The sequence below is a fragment of the Pituophis catenifer genome, unplaced genomic scaffold, assembly GCF_029215685.1.
Source record: "Pituophis catenifer annectens isolate HBS135680 unplaced genomic scaffold, rPitCat1.0.hap2 SCAF_2, whole genome shotgun sequence".
Lineage (NCBI taxonomy): Eukaryota > Metazoa > Chordata > Lepidosauria > Squamata > Colubridae > Pituophis > Pituophis catenifer.
In genome coordinates, this window is record NW_027256882.1 from 130,032,763 (window position 1) to 130,057,838 (window position 25,076).

Here is a 25,076-nt window from a genome sequence, read left to right on the forward strand (position 1 = left end):
TCAACACAGATTGCGACCGGTCAGAGAGAAAGGAGAACCACTGCAACACAGTGCCTCCCACCCCTAACTCTTCCAACCGGTGCAGCATGATACCATGGTCGATGGTATCAAAAGCCGCTGAGAGATCTAACAGGACCAGGACAGAGGAGCACCCCCTGTCCCGAGCCCTCCAGAGATCATCAACCAATGCCCCCAATGCCGTTTCCATGCTGTACCCGGGCCTGAAGCGCGACTGGAACGGATCCAGATACGTCGTTTCATCCAGGTGCTGGGGAAGTTGTTGCGCAACCACACTCTCAACAACCTTCGCCACAAAACGAAGGTTGGAGACCGGACGATAATTTACCAACATTGCCGGGTCCAGGGAAGGCTTCTTGAGGAGAGGCCTCACCACCGCCTCTTTCAAGGCGGCAGGAAAGACACCCTCACCCAACGAAGCATTTATAATCCCCTGGAACCAGCCTCGTGTCACCTCCCGAGAAGCCAGCACTAACCAGGAGGGACACGGGTCCAATAAACAAGTGGTCGCGTTCAGTCTACCCAGAATCCTGTCCACGTCCTCAGGGGTCACAGGATCAAACTCATCCCAGATAACATTCTCAAGACCTGCCCCAGTCCCTCCCCCTGAGACTACCCAGTCGGAGTCCAGATCGTCCCGAATCTGAGTGATTTTGTCATACAGATATTGAACAAAATCCTCGGCTCTACCCTCCAAGGGGTCCTCCTGCGCTTCCTGGTGGAGCAGGGAGCGGGTCACCCTAAACAGGGCGGCCGGGCGATTATCTGATGACGCAATAAGAGCAGCAAAATAGCTACATTTCGCTGCTTTTATCGCCACTAGGTAATTCCTAATATGAGATCTTACCAGTGTCCGGTCAGATTCAGAAAGACTGGCCCTCCAACTACTTTCTAGGTGACTTTTCCGGCGCTTCAATTCCCTCAGCTCCTCAGTGAACCAAATGAGCTAAATGAGCTAAATGAGATCGGCGCCGGTCAGAGGCCGCAAAGGCACGACCCAGTCCAGAGCTCCAGCAGCCGCCCTATCCCAGGCGGCCACTAGGTCTCCAGTCGAGGCGTGTGCCAGAGCCTCAGGGAATGGCCCAAGCTCCATCTGGAACCTGTCAGGTTCCATCAAGCGCCTGGGGCGGAACCATCTTACCGGCTCCGCCTCCCTGCAGCGGGGTGTAGCGGTTCGAAGGTCGAGATGAAGGTGAGAGTGATCAGACCATGACAAGGGCTCGGTGACTATATCCCCTATCTCGAGATCACTCAACCACTGTCCAGAGACAAAACCCAGATCCAGCGTGTTTCCCCCCGTGTGGGTAGGGCCATGAATTAACTGGGTCAGGTCCATGGCTGTCATGGAAGCCATGAACTCCCGAGCCACCTCAGATGCCTCACCGACGGATGGCAAGTTGAAATCCCCCATGACCATAAGCCTAGGGGTCTCAACCGCCACCGCGGCGATGACGCTGAGTAGCTCGGGCAGGGCTGCTGCCACATGGCAGGGAGCCAGGTACGTGATCAGCAAACCCATCTGAACCCCGTGACCCCATTTCACAAGGAGGGATTCACAGCCGGCCATCTGAGGAACAGTGGCCTCCCTCGGTCTCAGACCTTCGTTAATAATAACCGCTACCCCCCCCACCCCTACCCTGCAACCTCGGCTGATGGAATGCACGGAAACCTGGTGGGCACATTTCAACGAGAGGGACCCCCCCTCTTGGCCCAACCAGGTTTCCATAATATCTGCCAGGTCCGCTCCCCCCTCCTGAACAAGATCACAAATGAGGGGGGCTTTATTTACTACAGACCTGGCATTGCATAACATCAGACAGAGGCCAGGGCCCTGAGGATCTGCGCCACCTGAAGAACGAGTGGAGCTTTGGGGGCCGGAGCGCGCCACCGCTCGAAGACAGCGGGCACGCGCTCCCCTAACACGATATGGCCCCCTGCTCCTGCCATATCTACCCCTCCCACCCACAGTACTGATGGTAAAAACTTTATCTGGATGAACTTTAGCCCCCCCCCTTGACCCCGGGCCCCCCACCCCCGTACCGTGCTCCACAGCCATACCTGGCCCTTCCCTTAGTGGGTTATCCCCCATACCCACAACCTTACTTCTGATCCAACCCCCCCCCCCCGGAACCCCTTAAGACATTCGTTAAAACTTTATATAAAAAAACCCTCAACCCCCTCTTCGCGACATGCCACCTCTCTGGGTTCCAAAGCCCTTCATCGAGGTAGGCCTTCAATAACATGGAAGGCCAGGCTTACGAGAGGGGGGAGTCTTGCAAGGCAAAGAGCTCAGCCGGTGAATACATTCCTGCAAGTCCGCCTGGGGAAATGGAATAAGGCTAAGGATTCAATGATGGTACATTTAAAGGTCCAGGAGAGACAGTTCACCATTTTGGCGCGGATCAAAACTGGGACTCCACTGTCCTCTCACAGCAGTGGAGAGGAGTCTCAAACCGATGCCCCGAAAAGCAATGACCAAGCCACCCTCTCACGGCGGCTGGTATCGACCGGTCTAATTCAGTGGCAATAACAGCAAGGTTATTGCTGATAGATAGTCCCAGTGTTGCAGAATATACAGCCTCATGCTACATAACTAAGCTCCATTTCATGCTGAATAAACTAAACTAAATTATTTATGTATCTTAAATAGAAAACTATCTTACGATAGATTTTTACCCCAAAATTTTTTTATTAAAATAAATTCGATAAAAATAAAAAAAATCCGATTTAAATCAAAAAAATCTGATTTTTTTTTAATTTTTTTTAAAAAATCATTGATTTTTATCCACCCTGGCTGGAACAGTCAAGGGCTTTGAGGAATGAATATCAAACCCTTTTTGCTGGGATTTAGCCTGTTTGTGTTTTATCCCATCCAGACCCTAGCAATCTCATGATACTTATATAAGATATTGATAAATATTCTTCTACCTAGCATACTGATGATACTACAGCCTGAACTGATAGATTACCTTTCCAACCACTTTTGTAGAAATTTAAAGAACTGGGAGAAAACCAAATTTTGCCATAGCCCAGAGCAGCAACTGGCCAGCTGATCTCACTGTTTTGAAACTGTTGATTGGAACAATTCTATTGTACCCAATGACTAAGTCTTGACAATCTTTCCCAGAAAGAGTGAATTAGAAATGGAAGTAATAAGTGGCTATTTGAATAGTAGGCAATGAGAGTTGTGTTTCTGGAATTGGTAAGAGGATCTTTTAAAATGTTTCATATCTGTCTTTTTGCCTAGCTTCCTTTTCACAGACAATATTGGCTTACCTTTGTCAAACCCCCAGAATGTCATACCAGGATTTAGACCAGATAGAGAAAATTTGTGGACATCCAAATATTACAGTAATAGTTTTTCTAGAACTATTCATTGGGCTAGGTATTCAACTTACCATATTTTTCAGAGTATAAGACGCACCGGAGTATAAGATGCAGCTTAGTTTTGGGAGAGGAAAATAGGGGGAAAAAAACTGCCTACCAGGTATTCATCTGGCTAGCATCCTTAGTCTGGTCAGCTTCAGCATATTAGTTTGCTGGTTTTGAGCGCGCATGCTTTTTATTCCCTGCTTGGGGATAAAAAAACAGCTTCTAAAGCACAGCTGAGAGGGAGCAGCAATGAGAAAAGCAGGCAAAGCAGAAGATCACTTCACTCGCTAGCACCTCCTTAGGGCTGAAAAAAAGCTGCTAAAGCACAGCTGAGAGTTGGAGGGAGCAGGCAAAGCAGGATGATTGCTTCACTCCCCAGTGCCTCATTAGGACTGAAAAAAGATTCAAGAAACCTACATTCGGAGTATAAGATGCACCCAAATTTTCAACCTCTTTGGGGCGGGGGTGCTTCTTATACTCCAAAAAATACGATATTTATAACAAAATACTTTTAGACCATATTAAAATGCTTTAATATACTTTTCATAAATTTCATCTTTATTACAATACATTGATTTGTTAGTAGAAAAAGGGGCTGGATTGCAGCATTGAATCCACAGCTGAAACTTTTGAGATCTACTCTATGCTGTCAGATCCAAAAGAGTAACTTTTCTCCTGAATATAGAATAGGCAGCAATTAGCCCAAAAGATACACTTCAAAAGATATAGCACTAAAGAAATACAATCCGTCTGATTAAAATCCAGTATTTACACTAATTATGAATATATTTTGATTGCTGATTATGACCATCATGCTGCCTATCTGTTTGAAAGTTGCCAAGAATTCCTGGAAGAGGCTTTTCCCGTACATTTTTGTGAACGTGCATAGGGTCCAGTCCAGTGGCGTGCTGCTAGCTACAGAGCAGCTGATGTTCTGGGTGTTGTAGCTCAAATCTGCTATGAACTGGCTTGCCAAATTCCTGAAAATTTAGCCATTAGCTCTTGCCAGCTGGTATGAGTTGCTTCCAGATCATCATTGGTCCAATTGCATAATCATGCATGTGCAGGCCTCCCATTCAGGAAATAATGGAAGTAATGTTCTATGCCTATTGTTAAAAGAGAGCCAGAAAGTGGACACCATGGGATGGAAGCATTATGCTTCAAATGTTTTGTGCTTTTGGATCACCAGTTATCAAGATCATGTGGCAAGAATATCAAAATTCTGGGACAAAATCACATTTTCCCCTCAATCTCTCACATGACAACTCGAGAGATTTGTCTTCCATAGTCTTCCATGCTGAAGCCTCCCCATCTGGCAAAATAGTAAATTAACATGCCCCATCATAGAAACAATTCTGCTTCAAAAATTGTATCTCTAGTGATAGCACTGTTTCTTTATGTTTAGCCATTAACCCAGAAAATTGCAGTTACATGATGTCTCGTTTAACAACTATGATGATTAACTTATGAATGCAGGGAAAGTTACATTGTGAGTCGCAATCATGTGGTGTCTCACTTAAGTGACCATGTCACTTAACACTGGAGTGGCCATTCCCAGCTGTGTTGTTAAGTGAGAATAATCTCTCTTCCTAGTTAAGAAAGGCAATGGTTTTTTTAAAAAAAATCCTTGTTCTTTTTCAAGCAATGCATATGGAACTTTGAGGAATACAGGATATGGCCAGCATACACAAAGTGCTGATTTGGAGTAATATTCTGAAAACCTAAGGGATGCCTGCTAGATATTATCAGAAAGACTCCTTGTTTCTTCTACATCTTTTCTTGCACTTTTGAAATTGTTATTATTAATGGATAATCTAATGCATAAAAATTCCCTTGACTGGCAAAAATAACCAATCCTATTTTGTAAATGCATATGTATCTATGTAAGGGTAAGAATAATGTAAGAAAACATTCTACATATATTCATCAAACCTCTGTGGGAAAGTTTCTTAAACTTCAAAGGCATAAAGTTTTTGCCTCCTTACTTCTCCCTCAGTTGCTTATATAATTGCAGGGTTTGATATACTAATTCCTTCCTCAATCACTTTTGCAAGAAACTGAAACTGAGCAAAAATCCTTAAAAACAACTAAGACCAGGGAAGCTTGAGGAGAGACCATGCTACCAGGTGATTTAAGTCAGGTGGAATTAATCACACACACATTTTCTTTAGCAGAGAAAAGTAGATTGCATTTTGCTTGCTGCTTTTCCACCGTGCTCTTCCTCCCAATTGCCCTATACAGGAGAATCATACCAGAGAAAAGGTTCAGTTCACTTGAGTACATTATTATGGCTTGTAGAGGTTGCCGGCCTTGGCCTGTCCCTTTAAAAACTAACTCTTCTTTATCTCCCAATGTTCTTGCAACAATCATATTCCTCAACCAACCATCTAAGGATAATTGTTGTGGGAAAAACTGAGGAGGGAGTATTGTGTACGCTTCCTTGACTTTACAGATAATGGTGGGATATTAAACTGACAAATAACTCAAGCTATGTAGTGCTGCAAAGAGCACTTGGGTCATATTTCTTTCAATGTCATGATATGGTTATTCATATCTCTCTCTCTCCCTCCTTCCCTCCCTCTGCTTAGAATGTATGTTAGCATCCTTTATTTCTTGTAAACAGCAAAATTTATCTTTTATTTAAGTAAAAAAATCCGTATTTTTAGCATTCTGTGCTCTATTTCTCCATATCTATTATATTTAGATATTTAACCAATAAATCCTAGTTGATCAGAACTTATAATTGATATTTACCATGTCACATCCAAATCTTTTGAATCTGTGCTTTCCAACTTGAGTCAGATGTCACTTATCCTGATTATTATTTTTTTTGACCCATTTATGCCATAGGTAGTAGCATATTGCAGATTGTCCTTGCTTTTCAACCATTTGTTCGGTGATCATTTGAAGTTGTGATAGAGATGTACGAGTGGTACTTATGAACATTCTTCAAAACTCCAACTCTTGTAGCACTTCTATAGTCATGTAATCACAATTTGGGTGCCTGGCAACCAGCTCACACTTATACCAGTTGGAAGCATCCCTCAGTCATGTGATCACCATTTGCAACTCATTTACTTTGTGGGAAGCTGCCAGAGAAGGTCACAAGTCACTCTATTCAGTTCTCCTGACCTTTCTGATTTGCACCCTGCCATTTTCTTCACCCCCTGGCACTCCTGTATTTGCACACAGCCTGCACCAGGCTCCAAGACATCTTGCAGCTTTTCTGACTTCCTTGCAGCACTGCTGTAATTGAATGCCTGAAAGACCTTGGGAGATTATTTTAGTGTAACTTTAGAGTAAAGTAGAATTAGCTTATCTGGTTGTACTTCCTCTCTGATCTACCTAATATGGTTGATATCAACCTTGCATACCTCAGAATCTCTTCTAAAGAAAAAAGATCAGGAAAGACCAATCCGATAGGCGAATTCCAAATCCAATGTCCAAATCCAAAGTCCAAAGAACCAAGAAATCCAATTACAATAAGAGAATAAGAGAAAGTAGCTAGAGACCCGATCTCACACGACTGTCCAGACTGACGGACTGAGTCAAAAGTTGGAAGCCCCTAGCAACAAGGGCGGGACTAAACAACTATGACAGACTCAGTCCATCAATCTGAACAGACGAGCACATCTCATCCTGGCTGCTGTCACCACCCACAATGGAGAAGAAAAAATTTCAGGAATAGCCTCAGATCCTCAAAAAACTCCTCTATCCACCGAGCATTTGGAAGCAGTGTTGTTGCAATACCAACAGGAAGTGAATGCACAGATGACCAATTTTCAGAATGCCATGTTACAACTAACACAAGACCTGGGCCAAAATTTACCCCAATCAATGGGGTTTAACAAGTTGCAACTTTGCCAATATTTCTCTAGATTTAATCACTGATCTTCCCTCAGGGGATATACTAGCATACCGGTAGTAATAGATTTACCAAGTTGGTTCATTTTATTTCTTGCAAGGGCCTTCTAATGACCTAGGAAACAGCTCAACTGTTTTGGGGCTATATTTTTAGATATAGAGCAGTGGTCCCCAACCTTTTTGGCACCAGGGACCGCTTTCGTGGAAGATATTTTTTCTGCAGACAGGGTGGGTGGGTGGTGGTGGTTTCGGTTTTGCTCACTTGCCCACCGCTCACTTCTATCTGTGTGGCCCAGTTCCTAACAGGCCACAGACTGGTAGAAGTCTGGGGATTAGAGGCTTGGGTATGATTTCAGACCAAGGAAGGCATTTATTTCCAAATTTTGTATGACCTTCTTGTGCTTATTATATATTAAAATTCACTTGTTTTCCTCACTGTGGAGCAGCCATTTCAAGATCTATCAAGATGAAAAGAATTGTTTACTGTAGTGTTTCTTTTTTTTCCAAATCACTTTTTTTTATTTTAAAACAAAAATAAAACATAAAAACATCATCGTTCCAAATAATTACAGACAGTGTATCGATCGGTTAACATCCTATTGTGCTCCCTCTTCTCTTCAAAATATCACTATGCATCCAAGGCTTATTTTCATAAAAAATATTCCACTTAATTTATCTCAATATCTACTTGTTATATATTTATCTCCATGTTTTATTGTCTGTCCATTGATAAAATAAGTCCCATATCAAGTAATATTGTTTATCTTTCTGTTCTCTTATTTCAAATGTCAGTTTACTCATTTCAGCACAATCCATCATTTTCTTAATAATTTCTTCATCAGTAAGTGTCTTTTCTCCTTTCCAATTTTTAGCAAATACAATTCTAACCACCGTTAGAAGGTTTACAATTAAATATTGCAATTCTTTATTATATGTCTCTGGTAAGTAGTGTTTCTTTTTATTTGGCCCTCTCGGGGGAAGCTAGACTCTTTCCAAAATCTAAGTTCTAGAAAGTTTTGGATAACACATAAATAGTATATGAATTGATAAACTGCTCTCTTGAAGTTAAAGGGAGTTAACCATTTATTTCCAAGCTCTTTAAGTTCGTGTATTAATACTTTAAAAAACACCTTCTTATAAATAAAACTAAGTGCACCTAAAATTCTTAGTTATGCAATCTTTAACAAGAAATGTGTTTCATATTATATATTTTCTTGTATTCTGTTCATGTTCCCCTTTGAAAAATCAAGCTGTAATTGAATAAAAAGATAATGGAGTTTTGAACATTTTAAAAAATCCCTATTTATAGTTAAATTCATGGCTGCCATCAGTATAACAGCATAATTCACAGTTTATTGATTTTGGTTGCTCAGAGCTGTGGTACAGGGTCAAAAGTTTCATCTCTATCACAACAGGTCAGGATTTTGTGCCCTGGATATTTGACACTGAGTGAAATTGGCAGAAGAATGATAGACTGCCTATTTTCTCAATTTTGCCAATGTACAAACTCTAACACAATGCCCATGAGACAGAGAGTTTTGTTGTTATCAGCCAGGAAAAAGTTGAGAAATGAGCTGTAACAGTGCCTATTGAAAAGCAGTTTAGCAATATGCTGTGCAGAATTTTTTTTATAATTCTGCATACTTTTAAGATTTAGCTTAATCCAAATATAATTATTAAATCAAAATTATGTTATTTAAATTAACTAGAATATATGTGATGAATTAATTTGTCAGTATGTATCATTTTTGAATCCACTCTGAAAATACAAATTCATGTATTTCCTATAAAATACCTAAGGTTTCCCTGAAATCTGTTTTAGTGTAATATAATATAGACTGGAGGATCATTGCTGCTAGGAAATACCTTTCTGCCAGTGTTAGTTTATAACTTGTTGTTGTTGTTGTTGTTTTAATAAAATTCTTGCCTATTTTCAAACAGTTATGTATGTTATAATGCAGAATAAAAATGGTTATTAAAATAAGAGACTGTGTGCTTCATTATGCAAATTGACTATGCAGTGGACTTTGCTTAAAGATAACTTACAAAGAAGGTTTGGGAAGTGCCTGACAAGAGGGGAACAAAGAATCCAATCCTCTGGTAGATAATGGTCTATCAAAGGAATGAAAGTACTGTGTTGGATAGAGTTTACAATAAACCATGAATTGTTGCTAGTTCTTAAAATTATTTTCCAATCCACATCCTTCCTATAGCTACTTTTTTTTTTGTACTTTTGAAATTAGCCTTTTCTAATTGCAATAGGCATTCTGTTTTTTATTTTATTTACACTTCCTGTAAGATTTACATTTCCGGCACACTGGAATCAGCTATGATTTTTGCCAAGATTTCTGACTTCCATCCCATCTCAATTTATAATTGTTTTTGTTTCATATTTTTTAACTTAAGCTTTTACGGTATATGCAACACAAGAATCAGACCCAAACAGTAAATGGGAACATATATCCTTTAATTCTGTCCAAATTAAATTATACTATTGGGTGCAGGTTAGGGATTTTGGAGTAATTGTCCCTTTTTAATTTTTAAAAAAATATAATTTGATGATCAAACTGATTTATTTTTAAGTGAGTATTTAAGGAGATGCTTGGTGCAAAGGAAATCTTTAGTAAATAGGAAGAAAAGTTTGTTAATCTATTTTTTTCTGTTTTGCATAAGAAAACTGCAGCCATATACTAAATAAATAAATAATTTATTTTTATTTTATTTTACTTCAAATTTATATACCACCCTTCTTCCTGGGAACTCAGGGCGGTGTACAGCCAGATAAAAACACATGATATAAACATTAAGAACAGATTAAAAGGAAATATCTCAATTTGGCCCAAAATGAGGACCCAGTTTGTGGGGGCAATAAGCTGACTTTGTATAAAATATACAAAAGAATGAAGGCTATTGCTTAACGCATTGTAAGCCGCCCTGAGTCTCCGGAGAAGGGCGGCATATAAATCAAATCAAATAAATAAAAAAAATAAAATAAAACGACATACGAATTTAAAATCATTTAAAAGGATTTGTTAGGCCAGCCTGGCTTGTTGGAAAAGGAAAGTTTTAAGGGCACGGCGGAAGGCACGGAGGTTTTCGATTCTCCTTATATCTGGGGGCAGCTGATTCCAGAGGGTGGGTGCCCCCACAGAGAAGGCCCTCCCCCGTGGGTCACCAGCCTGCATTGCTTGGCTGATGGCACCCCGAGGAGGCCCTCTCTGTGGGAGCACACGGGTCGATGGGAGGTTGTTGGTGGCAGAAGGCGGTCTCGGAAATAACTAGGTCCTATGCCATGGAGCACTTTAAAGGTGGTAACCAACACCTTGAAGCGCACCCGGAAGACCACTGGGAGCCAGTGCAGCTCGCGCAGGAGTGGTGTTATGCGGAAGCGCCATGCAGCTCCCATAATTACCCGCGCGGTCACATTCTGGACCAGTTGGAACCTCCGGGTGCTCCTCAAGGGGAGCCCCATGTAGAGAGCGTTGCAGTAGTCCAGGCGACGAGGGCATGAGTGACTGTGCACACAGAATCCCGATCAAGAAAGGGGCGCAACTGGCGAATCAGGCGAACCTGACAAAAGGTCCCCCTGGCAACAGCCGTCAGATGTTCCTCCAAAGACAGCTGCATATCCAGGAGGACACCCAGATTGCGCGCCCTCTCCACAGGGGCCAAAGACTCGCCCCCGATAGTCAGCGATGGAGTCAGCTGACTATATCGGGATGCCGGGAACCACAGCCACTCAGTCTTGGAAGGGTTGAGCTTGAGCTTGTTCCTCCCCATCCAGATCTGTACAGCCTCCAGGCACTGGGCCATCACTTCAAGGGCATCACTGGGGTGGCCTGGGGTGGAGATGTACAGCTGGGTGTCATCAGCGTACTGGTGGTATCTCACCCCAAAGCCACGGATGATCTCGCCCAGCGGCTTCACATAAATGTTGAACAGAAGGGGCGAGAGGACCGACCCTTGCGGCACTCCACAGATGAGAGGCCTCGAGGTCGACCTCTGCCCTCCTGTCAACACAAACTGCGACCGGTCGGAGAGAAAGGAGGAGAACCACTGTAACACGGTGCCCCCCATCCCCAACTCTTCCAACCGGTGCAGCATGATATCATGGTCGATGGTATCAAAAGCCGCTGAGAGATCTAATAGGACCAGAACAGAGGAGCAACCCCTGTCCCGAGCCCTCCAGAGATCATCAACCAATGCGACCAATGCCATTTCCGTGCTGTGCCCAGGCCTGAAACCCGACTGGAACTGGTCTAGATAGGATGTTTCCTCCAGGAATTGTGGGAACGGTCGTGCGACCACACTCTCAACAACCTTCGCCACAAAGCGAAGGTTGGAGACAGGGCGGAAGTTAGCTAATACTGCCGGATCCAGGGAGGGCTTCTTGAGGAGAGGCCTCACCACCGCCTCTTTCAAGGTAGCGGGGAAGTGACCCTCACTCAACGAAGCGTTGATAATTCCCTGGAGCCAGCCTCGTGAGACCTCCCGGGAAGCCAGTACTAACCAGGAGGGACACTGGTCCAGTAAACATGTGGTCGCATTAAGTCTCCCCAAAATCCTGTCCACGTCATCCGGAGTCACAGAGTCAAACTCTTCCCAGATAACATTTTCAAGACTATTCCTCGTCATCCTGCCTGGATCTACCCAGTCAGAGTCCAAATCCTGCCGGATCTGAGCGATTTTGTCATATAGATATCGTCCGAAATCCTCAGCCCTGCCCTCCAGAGGGTCCTCCCGCACTCCCGGTTGAAGCAGGGAGCGGGTCACTCTGAACAGGGCCGCCGGACGATTCTCTGATGACGCAATAAGAGCGGAAAAGTAATTGGACTTCGCCGCTTTTATCACCACTAGGTAGGTCTTAATATGCGACCTTACCAGTGTTCGATCAGATTCGGTGAGACTGGCCCTCCAACCACTCTCAGGTGTCTTTTCTGGCGCTTTATCTCCCTCAGCTCCTCAGTAAACCAAGGAGCCGCGAGGGATTGGGACCGGGTCAGAGGCCACAAAGACACGACTTGATCTAAGGCTCCGCTAGCGGCCCGATCCCAGGGCGCCACCAGGTCCCCGACCGAGTCATGTGCTAGAACCTCAGGAAATGGCCCAAGCTCCATCTGGAATCTATCAGAATCCATCAGGCGCCTGGGGCGGACCCATCTTGTAGGCTCCGCCTCCCTGTGGCGGGGTGTAGCGGTTTGAAGATCTAGGCGAAGGAGCGAGTGGTCAGACCATGACAAGGGTTCCATGTCTATATCCCCTATAACCACGCCACTCAACCACTGGCCAGAGACGAAAATCAAGTCCAGAGTGTGACCCCCCCCGTGGGTGGGGCCATGAACTAACTGGGTCAGATCCATGGCCGTCATAGAAGCCATGAACTCCTGTGCCATCTCAGACATCTCACCAGCGGATGGCAGGTTGAAATCACCCATGACCATAAGCCTGGGTGTATCAACTGCCACCGTGGCTATCACATCGAGTAGCTCGGGCAGGGCCGTTGCCACGCGGCAGGGAGCCAGGTACGTGAGCAACAGGCCCATCTGAACCCCATGACCCCATCTCACAGAGGGTTTCACATCCGGCAATCTGTGGCACAGTGGTTTCCCTCGAACCAAGATCTTCTTTAATAATAACCGCCACCCCCCCCGCCCCTCCCCTGGGCCCTCGGCTGATGAAATGCTCTGAAGCCCGGTGGGCACATCTCAACCAGGGGGACCCCTCCCTCCGGGCCCAACCAAGTCTCGGTAATAGCTGCCAGGTCCGCTCCCCCCTCCTGTATAAGATCATAAATGAGGGGGGCCTTATTAACCACGGACCTGGCATTGCATAACATCAGCCGGAGGCCCAGGTCCTGAGTATCTAAGCCACCTAGTATCTGAGTGGAGTCTTGTGGACCGGGGCGCGCAATTGCTCTCAAACAGCGAGTGCGCACCCCCAACAGATGATATGGTCCCCTACTCCCGCCATATCTGCCCCTCCCATTCACCGTGCTGATGGAAAATTCCTCTTCCGGATGGTCCTCCAGCCCCTCCCCAATCCCTGGACTCGCACCCTCCAGGCCGTCCTCCTGTGCCGGGCTCAGCTCTGACCTTAGTGGGTTCGTCCCCCCAAACCCCTTGGTCTTCCTCCCAGTTCCCCTTAAAAAATCATTATTTCCATCCCTCCTCCCGGGTCCCCTTAAAAATTTCATTAAGAATTTGCGTAGAAAACCCCTCAACCCCCTCTTCGCTGCATGCCATATCTCGGGGTTCCAAAGCCCATCATCAAGATAGGCCCTCGGTAACGTGAGGGCCAGGCCCGCGAGAGGGGGGAGTCTCGCAGTGCGAAGAGATCAGAGGATGAATACATCTTAAGGTTCTAAAGGTCTGTCTGGGAAAGATGGAAAAAGGCCAAGGATTCTTAATGATGGTATAAAGAAAAAGTCCAGGGGAGAGAGTCCACCATTTCGGCCGGGGTCAAATATATAATAAAACTACAGAACATGTAATTGGTATGCATTGGCAAGAAGCCTGTAAAAATTACAGTTTTTTTTTTAATTTGTAGAAAAGTAAATAATATTTACAGGCAAAGAATATTAGTTTCATCCTCCCCAAAAAAGTGATCAAAAAGCTCCTAATCTCTTGGTTTTCTATATTAAACATTATCTGTAAATCAGATCCATTAGTCTCTTCCGCCCAGAGATTTTACATAAAAGTTAAAGTTAAATACAATGTTTGAAAGCAGAGTTAGACATCGTTTTTTTGCAGATCTTAGAACCCTTGAATTGCTCATAGATTTTTTGATTTCTTCTAATTGTTTTAGAGATACATTTAGAGCTACATTAATTTTTGAGAGCCACAGACACCATTCTGGTTTATATCTTTGTTTTTTAAACACACTGGTAGACCTGGTTTAAAATGTTTTGTTAGCTTTCAGTTAGTAACTACAAGTAAAATAAATGGTAGCAGTGTAATATGTAAGAAGTATCTCATATATGATTGTTAATTTAAATTGATGTTGATTTAAATTCTGTGATGGAAGTAATTTAAATATGTGGTGGCAGATAATTTTAGTGTCTACTGTAATTCAGGCTTCTCTGATTTATATAATTGTCTAAAAGAAGTTATATTCTTTTTTATAAATAGGGAAAAAGAACAAACACAAGAAGAGGAACATTTGATGGAAGAAAAGAAAAAGAAAAAGCAGGAAGAAAAGAAAAAGAAGGAAGGTGCTCAGAAAAAGGTTTGTTAAGATCTCAGATATATAATTTAACAGCCAATTTCATTAGTGTGTGTTAGAAAAAAAATTCTTTTGTTGAGAAATATAGTCTAATTAGGTTTCATCATTTGTAAGTACCAAACATTATGCATAAGCTTGTTCTTATTTTCACTTCTTCAAACTACTATATTCTCCTACAAGCAGATTTTCTCCTGGCCTGATCAAATGTTTTTATTAAAGCAAAGTTTAAGTAGTCTATGAACAGTAGGTAAACATTACCATCTGAAGTAATTCCCAGATGAATTATATATTTCAGAAACATAACAAAAGTCTTTGAACACTTAGAGGTTATGTGGCTTCTAGTATTTCATAAAATTCTGTAATTAGTAGATTTTATTTATTAACAAATATTATTTTCAGGTAATACATTTTTTCAGAACAATAAACTGACCACAGATGATATTGCTCTCCTAACTTAGAAATTCAGCTTTTCCTCCTCGTTGTTCCGACACTCCACTCATTGGGATTTCCTCTTCGCCATTAGCCAGACTGAGTGCCAATCAAATTTTCCTCCACAGCTTGGTTCCGCCTCCTCCTTCTGCGCATGGCCAGTCTTTTCACTTAGTCGCTGGTGACTAGACTTGAGTGCCTTGTGTCTTGTGTAATTTAGCGACTATTTAGTTAAAATTGTTTATTTTAAGGAGTGGTAGGCTGAGGGCTACGATCTGTGCTTTAATTGACAGAGGCGCGAACAGGCGTTTCCCAGCTGGGATGCTGGCTGCGGCTTTTAACAGTTTGAATTAGCGCCTTTAAGGAAACGGTGTTTCCCCCTTACAGCTGATTGCCGCGATCGAGGAGCTGGTTATCCGGTGCGATCGAGGGCTGGAAACCATAATTTTCTATAAAATGTCTGGTATATCTTTAAGATTTTTTAAAATGTCAGTCCCATTTCCAAGTTCACACAATAGGGATAAGAAGTGGAGTCATGCAACCAAGAGTCAAATAATACTTACTAGAGACAATAGTGTGGTTCCTGTCTAGTTCAGAATTTAAGTCAACAAGATATAGTGTTAATGGTAAAACTATGAGATCAAGTCAGAGATTAGGCTTTTCAGAAAGTTGTACAAGACTTCAAGCCAAGTCTGAAAATTACTGTAAACTGTCATAAACATTATTTTGATAGTTGACTGGTCTCAGAAAAAGTTTAAATATTAGAAAAACTTGAACTTAATTCACATTCAAGTTTGGCTGATTAAAGCTAGTTGAAGAAATCAGCTACTTAAAACTGATAATCTATTACTGAGTAGATCTTAACTGCCAAGTAGACCATTATTCCCAGTGTACTTTACCAAGCGCCCCACACTCCTTTCTTTATTTGCCATTTAGGATTGAATTGACATTGACATTCTTGCAAGCTTGAAGTCTGTGTGTCTATGTTGGGATCAGAGTTAAATACTGAATTGTCAGAAGCACTTGGGAATGAGTCCATCAGCATCTCAGAGCTGGACATGAACACTACTTGATCAATTTGAGAGGCATTTTTTCCAGTTCATATTCATTCTCTCTCTCTCCCTCTCCTTCTCTCCCCTTTCTAAGGAAAATTTGTCTGAGGGGACCATGGCAATAACTTAAAGTTTTATAGGGATTGCTTTTCATTAAAAGCAAGGATTAATTATTTCTTACTCGTTTAAAAATATTGCTCTTTATAATAACAAGCTTTATTCCATTATTTAACATGCTGCAAAAATTTTGCCAAGACCCTTCCATCATTTTGAGGGATGGGATGGTCTCACCCCACTGGGATTGGCCCATCACACTCGTGCCAGCAGAGGAGGCATGCTGTGGGTCCTGTCAGCTCGATTATTCCAGCTGGTGGGGTCTAGGATGAGGGCCTTCTCTGCTGTTGCTCCTGCCCTCTGGAACATCTTTTCCCACCGATATGGGGTTGCCTCAACCCTCTTATCCTTTTGTAAGGGCCTAAAGACCTTGCTGTGCCAGGTGGCTTGTGGCCCCAATGGGGGGAACAGCAAAGTGGAGGTTGGTTGATTGAGTAACAACAGATCCTACCTTGGAATGCATGATAAAATCGAACATCTAAAACAGCCTTAAATGTAATAGTTTAAGATAGGTAGAGAGAAGGCAACAGACTTCTCTTAGGATATTGTTCTATTTACAGTAATAATGATTTTGAGATGTTTAAAGCAGCAAGGGAATCCAGAACTCTGAATACATTCAAGTTCTTTGTGTATTTAAAACTATCTGAATCATGCTGATTATAATATTAAATGTTTAATATCACTTATTGACTCAAACATTCATGAGATACTTAAGTAGTTATATCCTTTCTGTGTTGCCCTAGAATGGTTGTAAACTATATTTTGTATGTAGGTATATACATATGGACACGTGTATACCCACTAATGTACATATTTCATTACCCAGACTAAATAAATCATTGACAGTCTACATTCTTTTAATAACTTAATTTGTATAATTATTCAAATACATGTGTAATTAATTTGAAGAGTTCAATGTAAAAATATTGAAGCGTTGTATTTCATAATATGTCACTTTAGCATACATACTGTATATTCAATATTTTCTGGTGGCAAAGCAAAGTTACTTTGATCACTATAAACTAGAGCCAGTATAAATTACCTCGTGTTTACTGTGTTGCTTTCATTATTTGTAACAAAAATGTTTTGAGCCTATGCTTTTTTAATGAAGTTATGAATAAAATGTATGTGGTGGAGGAAAGATGTGGAACCTGATGTTTTCGAATTGCTTAATTCTTGGGCTTGTGAAGTTTACACTTGAAGGTTTCTAAAAAATTCAAGCTTGTATTCCACTAAGCTAAAGAGTCAAGAGTCAACAACATTAAATTTTGCTTATCCTCATGACACTAAATTGGTTCTGAAATCACTTCCATATTTACATAACCAACAGAGAAATCCCATTTCTACATATTACAAGGGTTCAAAAGCCACTAACAGTAAAAATACAATATATCAGTGGTGAAATCCCATTTTTTTTACTACTGGTTCTGTGGGTGTGGCTTGGTGGGCATGGTGTGGCTTGGTAGGTGTGGTAGGGGAAGGATATTGCAAAATCCCCATTCCCTCCCCACTTCTGGGGGAAGGATATTGCAAAATCTCCATTCCCACCCCACTCTGGAGCCACCCAGAGGTGGTATTTGCCGGTTCTCCGAACTACTCAAAATTTCCGCTACCGGTTCTCCAGAACCTGTCAGAACCTATATATATAATTTTACATATATATAAAAATAAAATATGCGCTGACATTACAATAAACCATCTTCAGGGGTTCTACTGCTGATCTTCGTTCCTGCAAAATTGCACAAAACATCAAACCAAAAATTGGCCAGACCATATTAACATGATGATCATGTTAGCTATGGCTAATTGTTAGGACTACATGTTTTTTCTCCCCACAGTTGTCTTCAATAAAAAACTGGCTACTAATGGATCATTTTGTTGTTTTTGTTTTTCAGGCTGCTGAACAAAAAACCAAAGGTAATTGAATGTATATATATATATAGATAGATAAATTTAAGTTGTTTTCATGACTATTATAACAAGAACACAGTACAGTATATAATAATATGACAAGAGCATGTTTCATAGTATTATTCAATTTTGTGATTACAAAGAGGCTGCAAATTAACCCTGGTACTGATTTTAATTGAGTTCATAAGCAAGTTGGTAACTTCTTAGCAGTTCCATCCTAGCAATACAATACTTAAAGTGTATGAAGTATGGACACAGAGTATATAGCCAACTTGTAGATGACAGCAAAATTGCAATAATTTTTGTTGGTTTTATTATTGCTTTACTACCTTACTTATCTAATAACAGGAAAAGAACATAACTATCATTTTCATGTCCAAAAAGAGACAGTAAAAATGTAAAACCAAGTCATTTCATGTAACTCTTAAAAATAACAATGGATAATAAACTCATTCATTTTGGTAGTTCTAGAACCCACAGGGAGAAACTGCATTCATTAAAAAGGTCACTACAGTACTAAATCTACATCTAAAAAAGCAGATGGTAAAGCATTCAAGCATTGTCTTGGAATTTTTTCTAGTATTTGGGCCCAATTAAAATAGCAAGGTAAATAAGCTGATTCTTATTATTCAGAAATAATAATTATTATTTAAAACTCTGGATTTTGAAATTTTGAGATACTGTCTAAACCATTTTGTTGTTCTTTGTGCTAAATATGTTGCCTAAGAGCATTTCTAGCCCTGTCATAGCTCAGAGACATAGATCTAGTTTAGGCATAATAAGCAGATTCCTTTTCCTTCATGTTCCATTGCCTTTGGATTGAGATAAACATTGCTACTGCAAATAAATCAAGAAAATTGGGTTTTCTGTCAACTGTGTGGAGAGCTTCCCAAGTTTAATTTATGACACAGATTGTCAATCAGAATGATAGATTATCATATAGGTAGGTCTGAACTGGATTTGAGATATATTTGCTTCATCCTTCATCCAAACCACTATAGCTGAGATGCTGCGACTTAAACGCCATGTCCAAAAAAGCAAAATTGGAAATTGAGCAAAAAAGAAGCTTATTTTTAAAATTTAAAGTTTGACTACTGTTTAGATATTATTTTAATGTAAATGTAAAGAAACATTTCCCATGATTCTTACATATGCACCTAGTCCTCACATCTGTTTTTATAAAGTAGAATAGCAAATTCTGTGTCCTATATGGAGATTCTGTATGATTTGCACTTTACATAATCCTGTAAAAATGCAAAAATGTAACATTTATATGGCATAAACAGCATTGCTTCATATCAGAAATTCAAATTGTGATTAGGACTAAGCAATACTACAGCAAACTGAAAAGATAAACAGAAATTTTCAGAACATGAAGGGAATATGAAGTCAGTTTGAGCAAGTAGATCTTGCATGGCAAATGTATGCACTGGAGTTGTTAATGTGCTAAAAGAACATCTCCCCACTTCCTTTCCTTATGAAAAGGTTCATGGACAATTGAGTTGTCAAGTTGGGATTTTTCCTTTTATTTTATTCTAAAACAACCAAGGGACATCATTTGTAAGCATCCATGAAAGACAGAACACCACTGTTCATTTGAATAAATAAATTAAATTGAAAACAAGCGGGGGATGGTTTACAGCCATGATGGCGAACCTATGTCACGTGTGCCAGAGGTGGCATGTAGAGCCCTGTCTGTGGGCACTCGTGCCATCACCAGCTGCTCTTCTGGTTTCTGGCATGCACACGCGCACCGGCCAGCTGGTCTTCAGGTTTCTGGAGTTCCGGCATATGCGAAGACCATGCACGATGGAAACCAGAAAACCAGGTGGGCCAGCTGATCTTCGAGTTTCTAGGGGTCTGGTGCATATGCATACGCGCGCACATGCACATTCTGGTTTGGGCACTCGGTGCTGAAAAGGTTCGTCATCACTGGTTTACTGTGATGTATTTACATTCATGATAGTATGAACAAATCACCAAATAAAAATATGTGGCATGATTTTAGAGATAAATATTTTGGGGAAAAGAGGCAGAGGCCTCTATGTCTGTAATCTGACTGCTTTAATAAAGATTATATTTGACATAATATAGTGTGGCCAGTGCTTAAAAGCTTGCAAAAACACTATGAAGTTAATAGCCATTCCATGAAGATTAAAACACATTTCTGGTAATTCCAGGCCCTTCAACATGAGGCTCAATTCATAGATTTTTCTACTAATAGCTGCTGACATATTTAATGTCTATCAAACTTTTTATAATCTTTGTTTATAATCATCTAAACTGATAACCACAGGTAGTCCCTGATTTACAACCATTTGTTTAATGATTGTTTGAACTTACAATGGCACTGAAATAAGAAACTTACATTTTTCACAGTTATGACAGTTGCAGCACCCCCATGGTCACATGATCAAAACTGGCATGTATTTATGATAGTGTCCCGGGGTTATGTGATCATCTTTTGTGACCTTCTGACAAGCAAAGTCAATGGGGGACACCAGAGTCGCTTAACAATCATGCTATTAACTTAACAACTGCAGTAATTCTCTTAACAGCTATGGCAAGAAAGATCGTAAAATGGGGCAAAAGTCACTTAACTTCTTGTTTAAAAACAGAAATTTTGAGCTCAATTGTGGGCATAAGTCAAGGACTACTTGTACATGCTGTCTTCGTGCAATTACTTAAATTAAATATGTGCTTTTGCTAAAATATTCCTGTTGTTTTTCCTAATCTGATAAGCTAAAATTCCTATATAATTTCTTCATCCACTTTTTTGCTTTTTTCCCTCCTATTCTTTACTGATCACTTTCTTTTGGATCTTAATTAGTTTTAATGGTAAAGGTTCCCCTCGCACATATGTGCTAATTAATTAGTTTTAAAATATTATTTTTGGTATGGAGCTAGAATTTATTAACCAAAATCTGAAGATGGGCACATCATCAGTAGTGGTTTTCACTTACCTTTGCTACCAGTTTGGAACTGTGAGCGTGCGTGTGCGCTTGCTCTGCTCGCGCGTGGCACTTCTGTGCATGCGCAGAACATCCATGATGATGTCTGGGCGGGTTGGCAGAGCCTCCCGCCGCCACTGCTACTGATTCGCCCAAACTGGGGCAAACTGGTAGAAACCCATCACTGCACATCATATATCACAGATAGCATTTTAGTACTTCCTGACTGATTTTAAATTCAGAAATCATTAACTGTTAACTGTCATTAACAATAAACCCCATTGTTGAATGCCAATGGGACTGTAGATAAGTCAAAAGGTGAAAACAAGAGAGAGTATTCAGTATAGGGGGAAATGCAGTGTGTTTAGGCTTGAAGAAGCCCACAAAACATGCAGAAACCCTTTAATAAAATACCATTCTATATATGTCTACTGAAAAGTAAATTCATTGAGTTCTTTTTAACTTTCCTCTAAAGTAGCAGGTATTGTAGTGGAACTATTCATTGAAGGAATACAATTAATACATCTACAAATCTAATTCTTCATTCTTACCTTTTATGGACTTTTTGAAATTCATCTGCTTTGAATATTGAAAGGTCATATTCAGGACAGGTTAGCCCTATATCATGAGACGGTGAAATAAGTGGCAGCCCGTTTGTCACTGCCTTTACTTGGAAGACAAACTAACTATTCAGGTCCCACAGCCTGTTTTGCACTTCCTAAATTAGCTTAGCAGTAAAATATATTTCAGCAGATTTGCATTTGCCCATCATTGGTTTACTGGGCTTCTTCTGAAATATCATTCATTAATTAATATCTATTTTTTAATACCAGTATCTAATATCTGCTTTCTGGACCAAAGACTACAATAAAGATTTTAGTTGAGTCATGCAGATCTGTTGCTCCTAATTCAACTAATAACAGATGTGCCATATCTATTTATCTTTGCTTGCTTGCTTGCTTGCTTGCTTGCTTGCTTGCTTGCTTGCTTGCTTGCTTGCTTGCTTGCTTTTGAGTCAGTGTTGGTTCTTGACAATTGCCTGGACTAATTCCTGAAGTTTTCTTTGTAAGGTTTTTGGAACCTTATTAGTCTCTTATAATTATTATCACATCAGTAGCATTTTGAAAAATATCCAACATTTAAGCATATTCTTTTATCTTCCCTCCCCCCATTGTTTTTCTTCTATCTCATGTTACTTGTATTTGTTTTTATTGAATTGTGTGGTGTATATGTCTTTTACATTTAATTATTGTGACACAAATATTTCTTCAAGTCAGTGAGGTAGCACACTTTCCCTTACTTGCTTCTTTATCTGATTGATTCTTGTTCCTGTAGCCAAAAACCTACAAAATAAGACAGAAGGGATTATTTTAAACAGTGCTTTTTGTATGCCTCTGATAACTTTTGTATGTATCACTTACTTCAATGAGGCTTGGCCTCAGTGCCTCCATTACTTACTCAACTTTTGGAATCATTTCTCATCTTTAAGCTACCAGTTATTTTGAACTCCAAAGGACATGACTGCTTCCAAGGACATGGGTTGTAATTTAACTGCCAAGTCCTCAGCAGAAATTTATAATCTAGAGAGAAGCTGAGAAACAAATATTATGTAGGTAAAGGTAAAGGTTCCCCTCGCACATATGTGCCAGTCGTTTCCGACTTTAGGGGGCGGTGCTCATCTCCGTTTCAAAGCCGAAGAGCCAACGCTGCCAAAGACCTCTCCGTGGACATGTGGCCGGCATGACTAAACGCCAAAAGCGCACGGAACACTGTTACCTTCCCACCAAAGGTGGTCCCTATTTTTCTACTTGCATTTTTTATGTGCTTTTGAACTGCTAGGTTGGCAGAAGCTGGGACAAGTGGCGGGACCTCACCCCGTTACACGGCACTAGGGTTTTGAACCGCTGAACTGCCAACCTTTTGATCGACAAGCTCAGTGTCTTAGCCACTGAGCCACCATGTCCCTCTAAAATATTATATAGATAAGCTAAATTCCTCTCTTGTGCTACTTTCAGCATCATCATGCTGTGGTTTCCCCCATGCATCATCCAAAATGAACTTAAAACACATTTTGTTTCAACACTTATTCAGATTGTGTATCAGGTGGTGAACCTGGTCAACTATTGCTCAGACTTTAGATCCTGAATCTTGTTCCCCTGTTTTTTTTCAGTTTGTACTATGCCAGCAACAGCACAGATATGATGCACAGGGCTTCAGTAGGAGGGAGGAATTGGTGAAAATCATAGGCCAATCAGGCTTCAACAGACATGCCCTTTCTTTGCCCAGTGGTAAACTGGATCCAGTAATACTCCTCCATTTTCCAAGATGATTCTGCTGTATCCAGCCTTCTTTTTCCCCCACTTAGCATAAAATTCATGCTATTCATCAGTGTATAACTCTAGCTGAAAAAAAACACAGTAAAGGCTTCTGGTTCCTTTAATTTATTATCAGTCTGAATCCAAGACATGAAGATATTTACCTACTGTAGGCATAATCCTACAAGGATTGTTACTTTGTTTTTCCATCAAAAGTTCCAGGACCTTCTGTTTCCTGTCCTTTCTTTGTTTCTTTCTCCATCTCTTTCTATCATGTTTATTATTTTTGTTATATTTTAACTTCTAAATGTTTAGAACCTATTGTTTTCTAAGAACTTATTGTCAGGATTCTGAATGTGTTCAGGGCCCCATTTCTTGACTTTACTGTTAAATTGGATAATTGGCTGCTGTATCTACCTACCTTTGCATTGTTTGCATTATTTTAAAATGTTTTTATTGTTTTAAGAAATGTACGCTTCACAGAATGGCACCGTTGAGATGGGCAGCTATAAAAAATTAAATAGATAAATCTTATTTGAAGTATGGCTATCAAATCTTTGTTCACTAATAGTCTCAAGCTATTCTTAACAGTGGTCTCAGCTGATTGTCATAATATCAGAAGTATTTCTAAATAGATTACATACTTCCATTGCACATTTTATGCAATATGATCTTCATGAGGAATATCAGATGGTTCCATCCTTTAGTATGTATCATTTCTTTCCTGATTTTCTAGGACAATCTTAATACCAGTGACTGTATTTTTTATGTTATCAATTTCAGTCGCTAGATATGATGTTTTATATGTTACACTTCTATTGGCACTGATTTATTTGCTTTTTATCAACATCATAATCTCAGCAGGTGGCAGCACCTGGTTGGCCTTGTCTAAGCTTGAAAGCTGATCCTATTTAGCACTTGGCTAGGACAACTCTTCACTTTTTTTTCCTACTTCTGAAAAGCCTTGCCAAGAAAATTGCAGTGACTTCTCCAGGCAGTCTTGGAAAATCGGACATGATTAAATGGAAGAGGGAAAAAAAAGACTTCTCCAGAGAATATCAGGGGTACAGGCTGGGAAACTGAAAAAGCATTCCAGAAGAAGACAAAGCCAAATTAGTTAAATACTGTTGCAAATAAATTTACATGGTATCTGTTAAATCGTCAGTAGTTGAAATGTCAAACTCAGCTAAGAGATTTAATTTTATATTATCATATAAAATGTTTTTATGTGCCACAGCATAAAAAATTGGGCAGCATATATTGTAAATTTAATAGATAATAATCATGATAAGATAATGATTATCACAAAATTGTTTTTCCTGAATCATCTGATGCCGCATTTTCTTCCAGCTATTTCAATACTTTTCTTTTGGAAAAAAATTCTGTTGAAATGCAGGCATTTAAAACATTGTAATTGAACTTTCCTCTCACCATTCCTGATAATATTCCTGCTCAGTGTTAGCAGCAGAATTAGCCAAAATAAAACTATTGAAAAATAAGCGGAAGATATTCATAAGCTTGAGGGAAATTTCAGGTTTACAGAGCTATTCAGGTAGGTAATAAAAATTAAAGGATTAACGGACCTCAAAACATACTTGGAAAAATTGGTTTTTTAAGAGAAAAACCTAGAGGATTAGAATCTACTTATTCTGTACTTTTAATAAAAGGTTCACTGCATTTTCCCTTTGAGCAATACCAAACTCCATAGAAACAGTGATCAGACTAAGAATATTGAGTGCTCCCTCTGCTGTTTGCAAAGTGTTCTTCTTTTCGATTATTCATAAAGAAAGCTCCAATATGCAGCTCTTTTTTCCCCCATTGTCAGGATG

The 25,076-nt window shown here is 40.5% G+C and overlaps 1 protein-coding gene across 3 annotated transcripts in view; it reads left to right on the top strand.

Moving 5' to 3' along the window:
- Positions 1-25,076, top strand: part of TNRC6C (trinucleotide repeat containing adaptor 6C) — a 148,341-nt gene that overhangs the window by 25,870 nt on the left and 97,395 nt on the right. For all 3 annotated transcript variants that reach the window (XM_070937513.1, XM_070937514.1, XM_070937515.1), the window contains exons 2-3: positions 14,382-14,478; positions 17,966-17,987. In XM_070937513.1, the coding sequence (XP_070793614.1) occupies positions 14,416-14,478; positions 17,966-17,987 (85 nt within the window). In that variant the 5' untranslated portion in view covers positions 14,382-14,415. The remainder of the gene's footprint in view (positions 1-14,381; positions 14,479-17,965; positions 17,988-25,076) is intronic.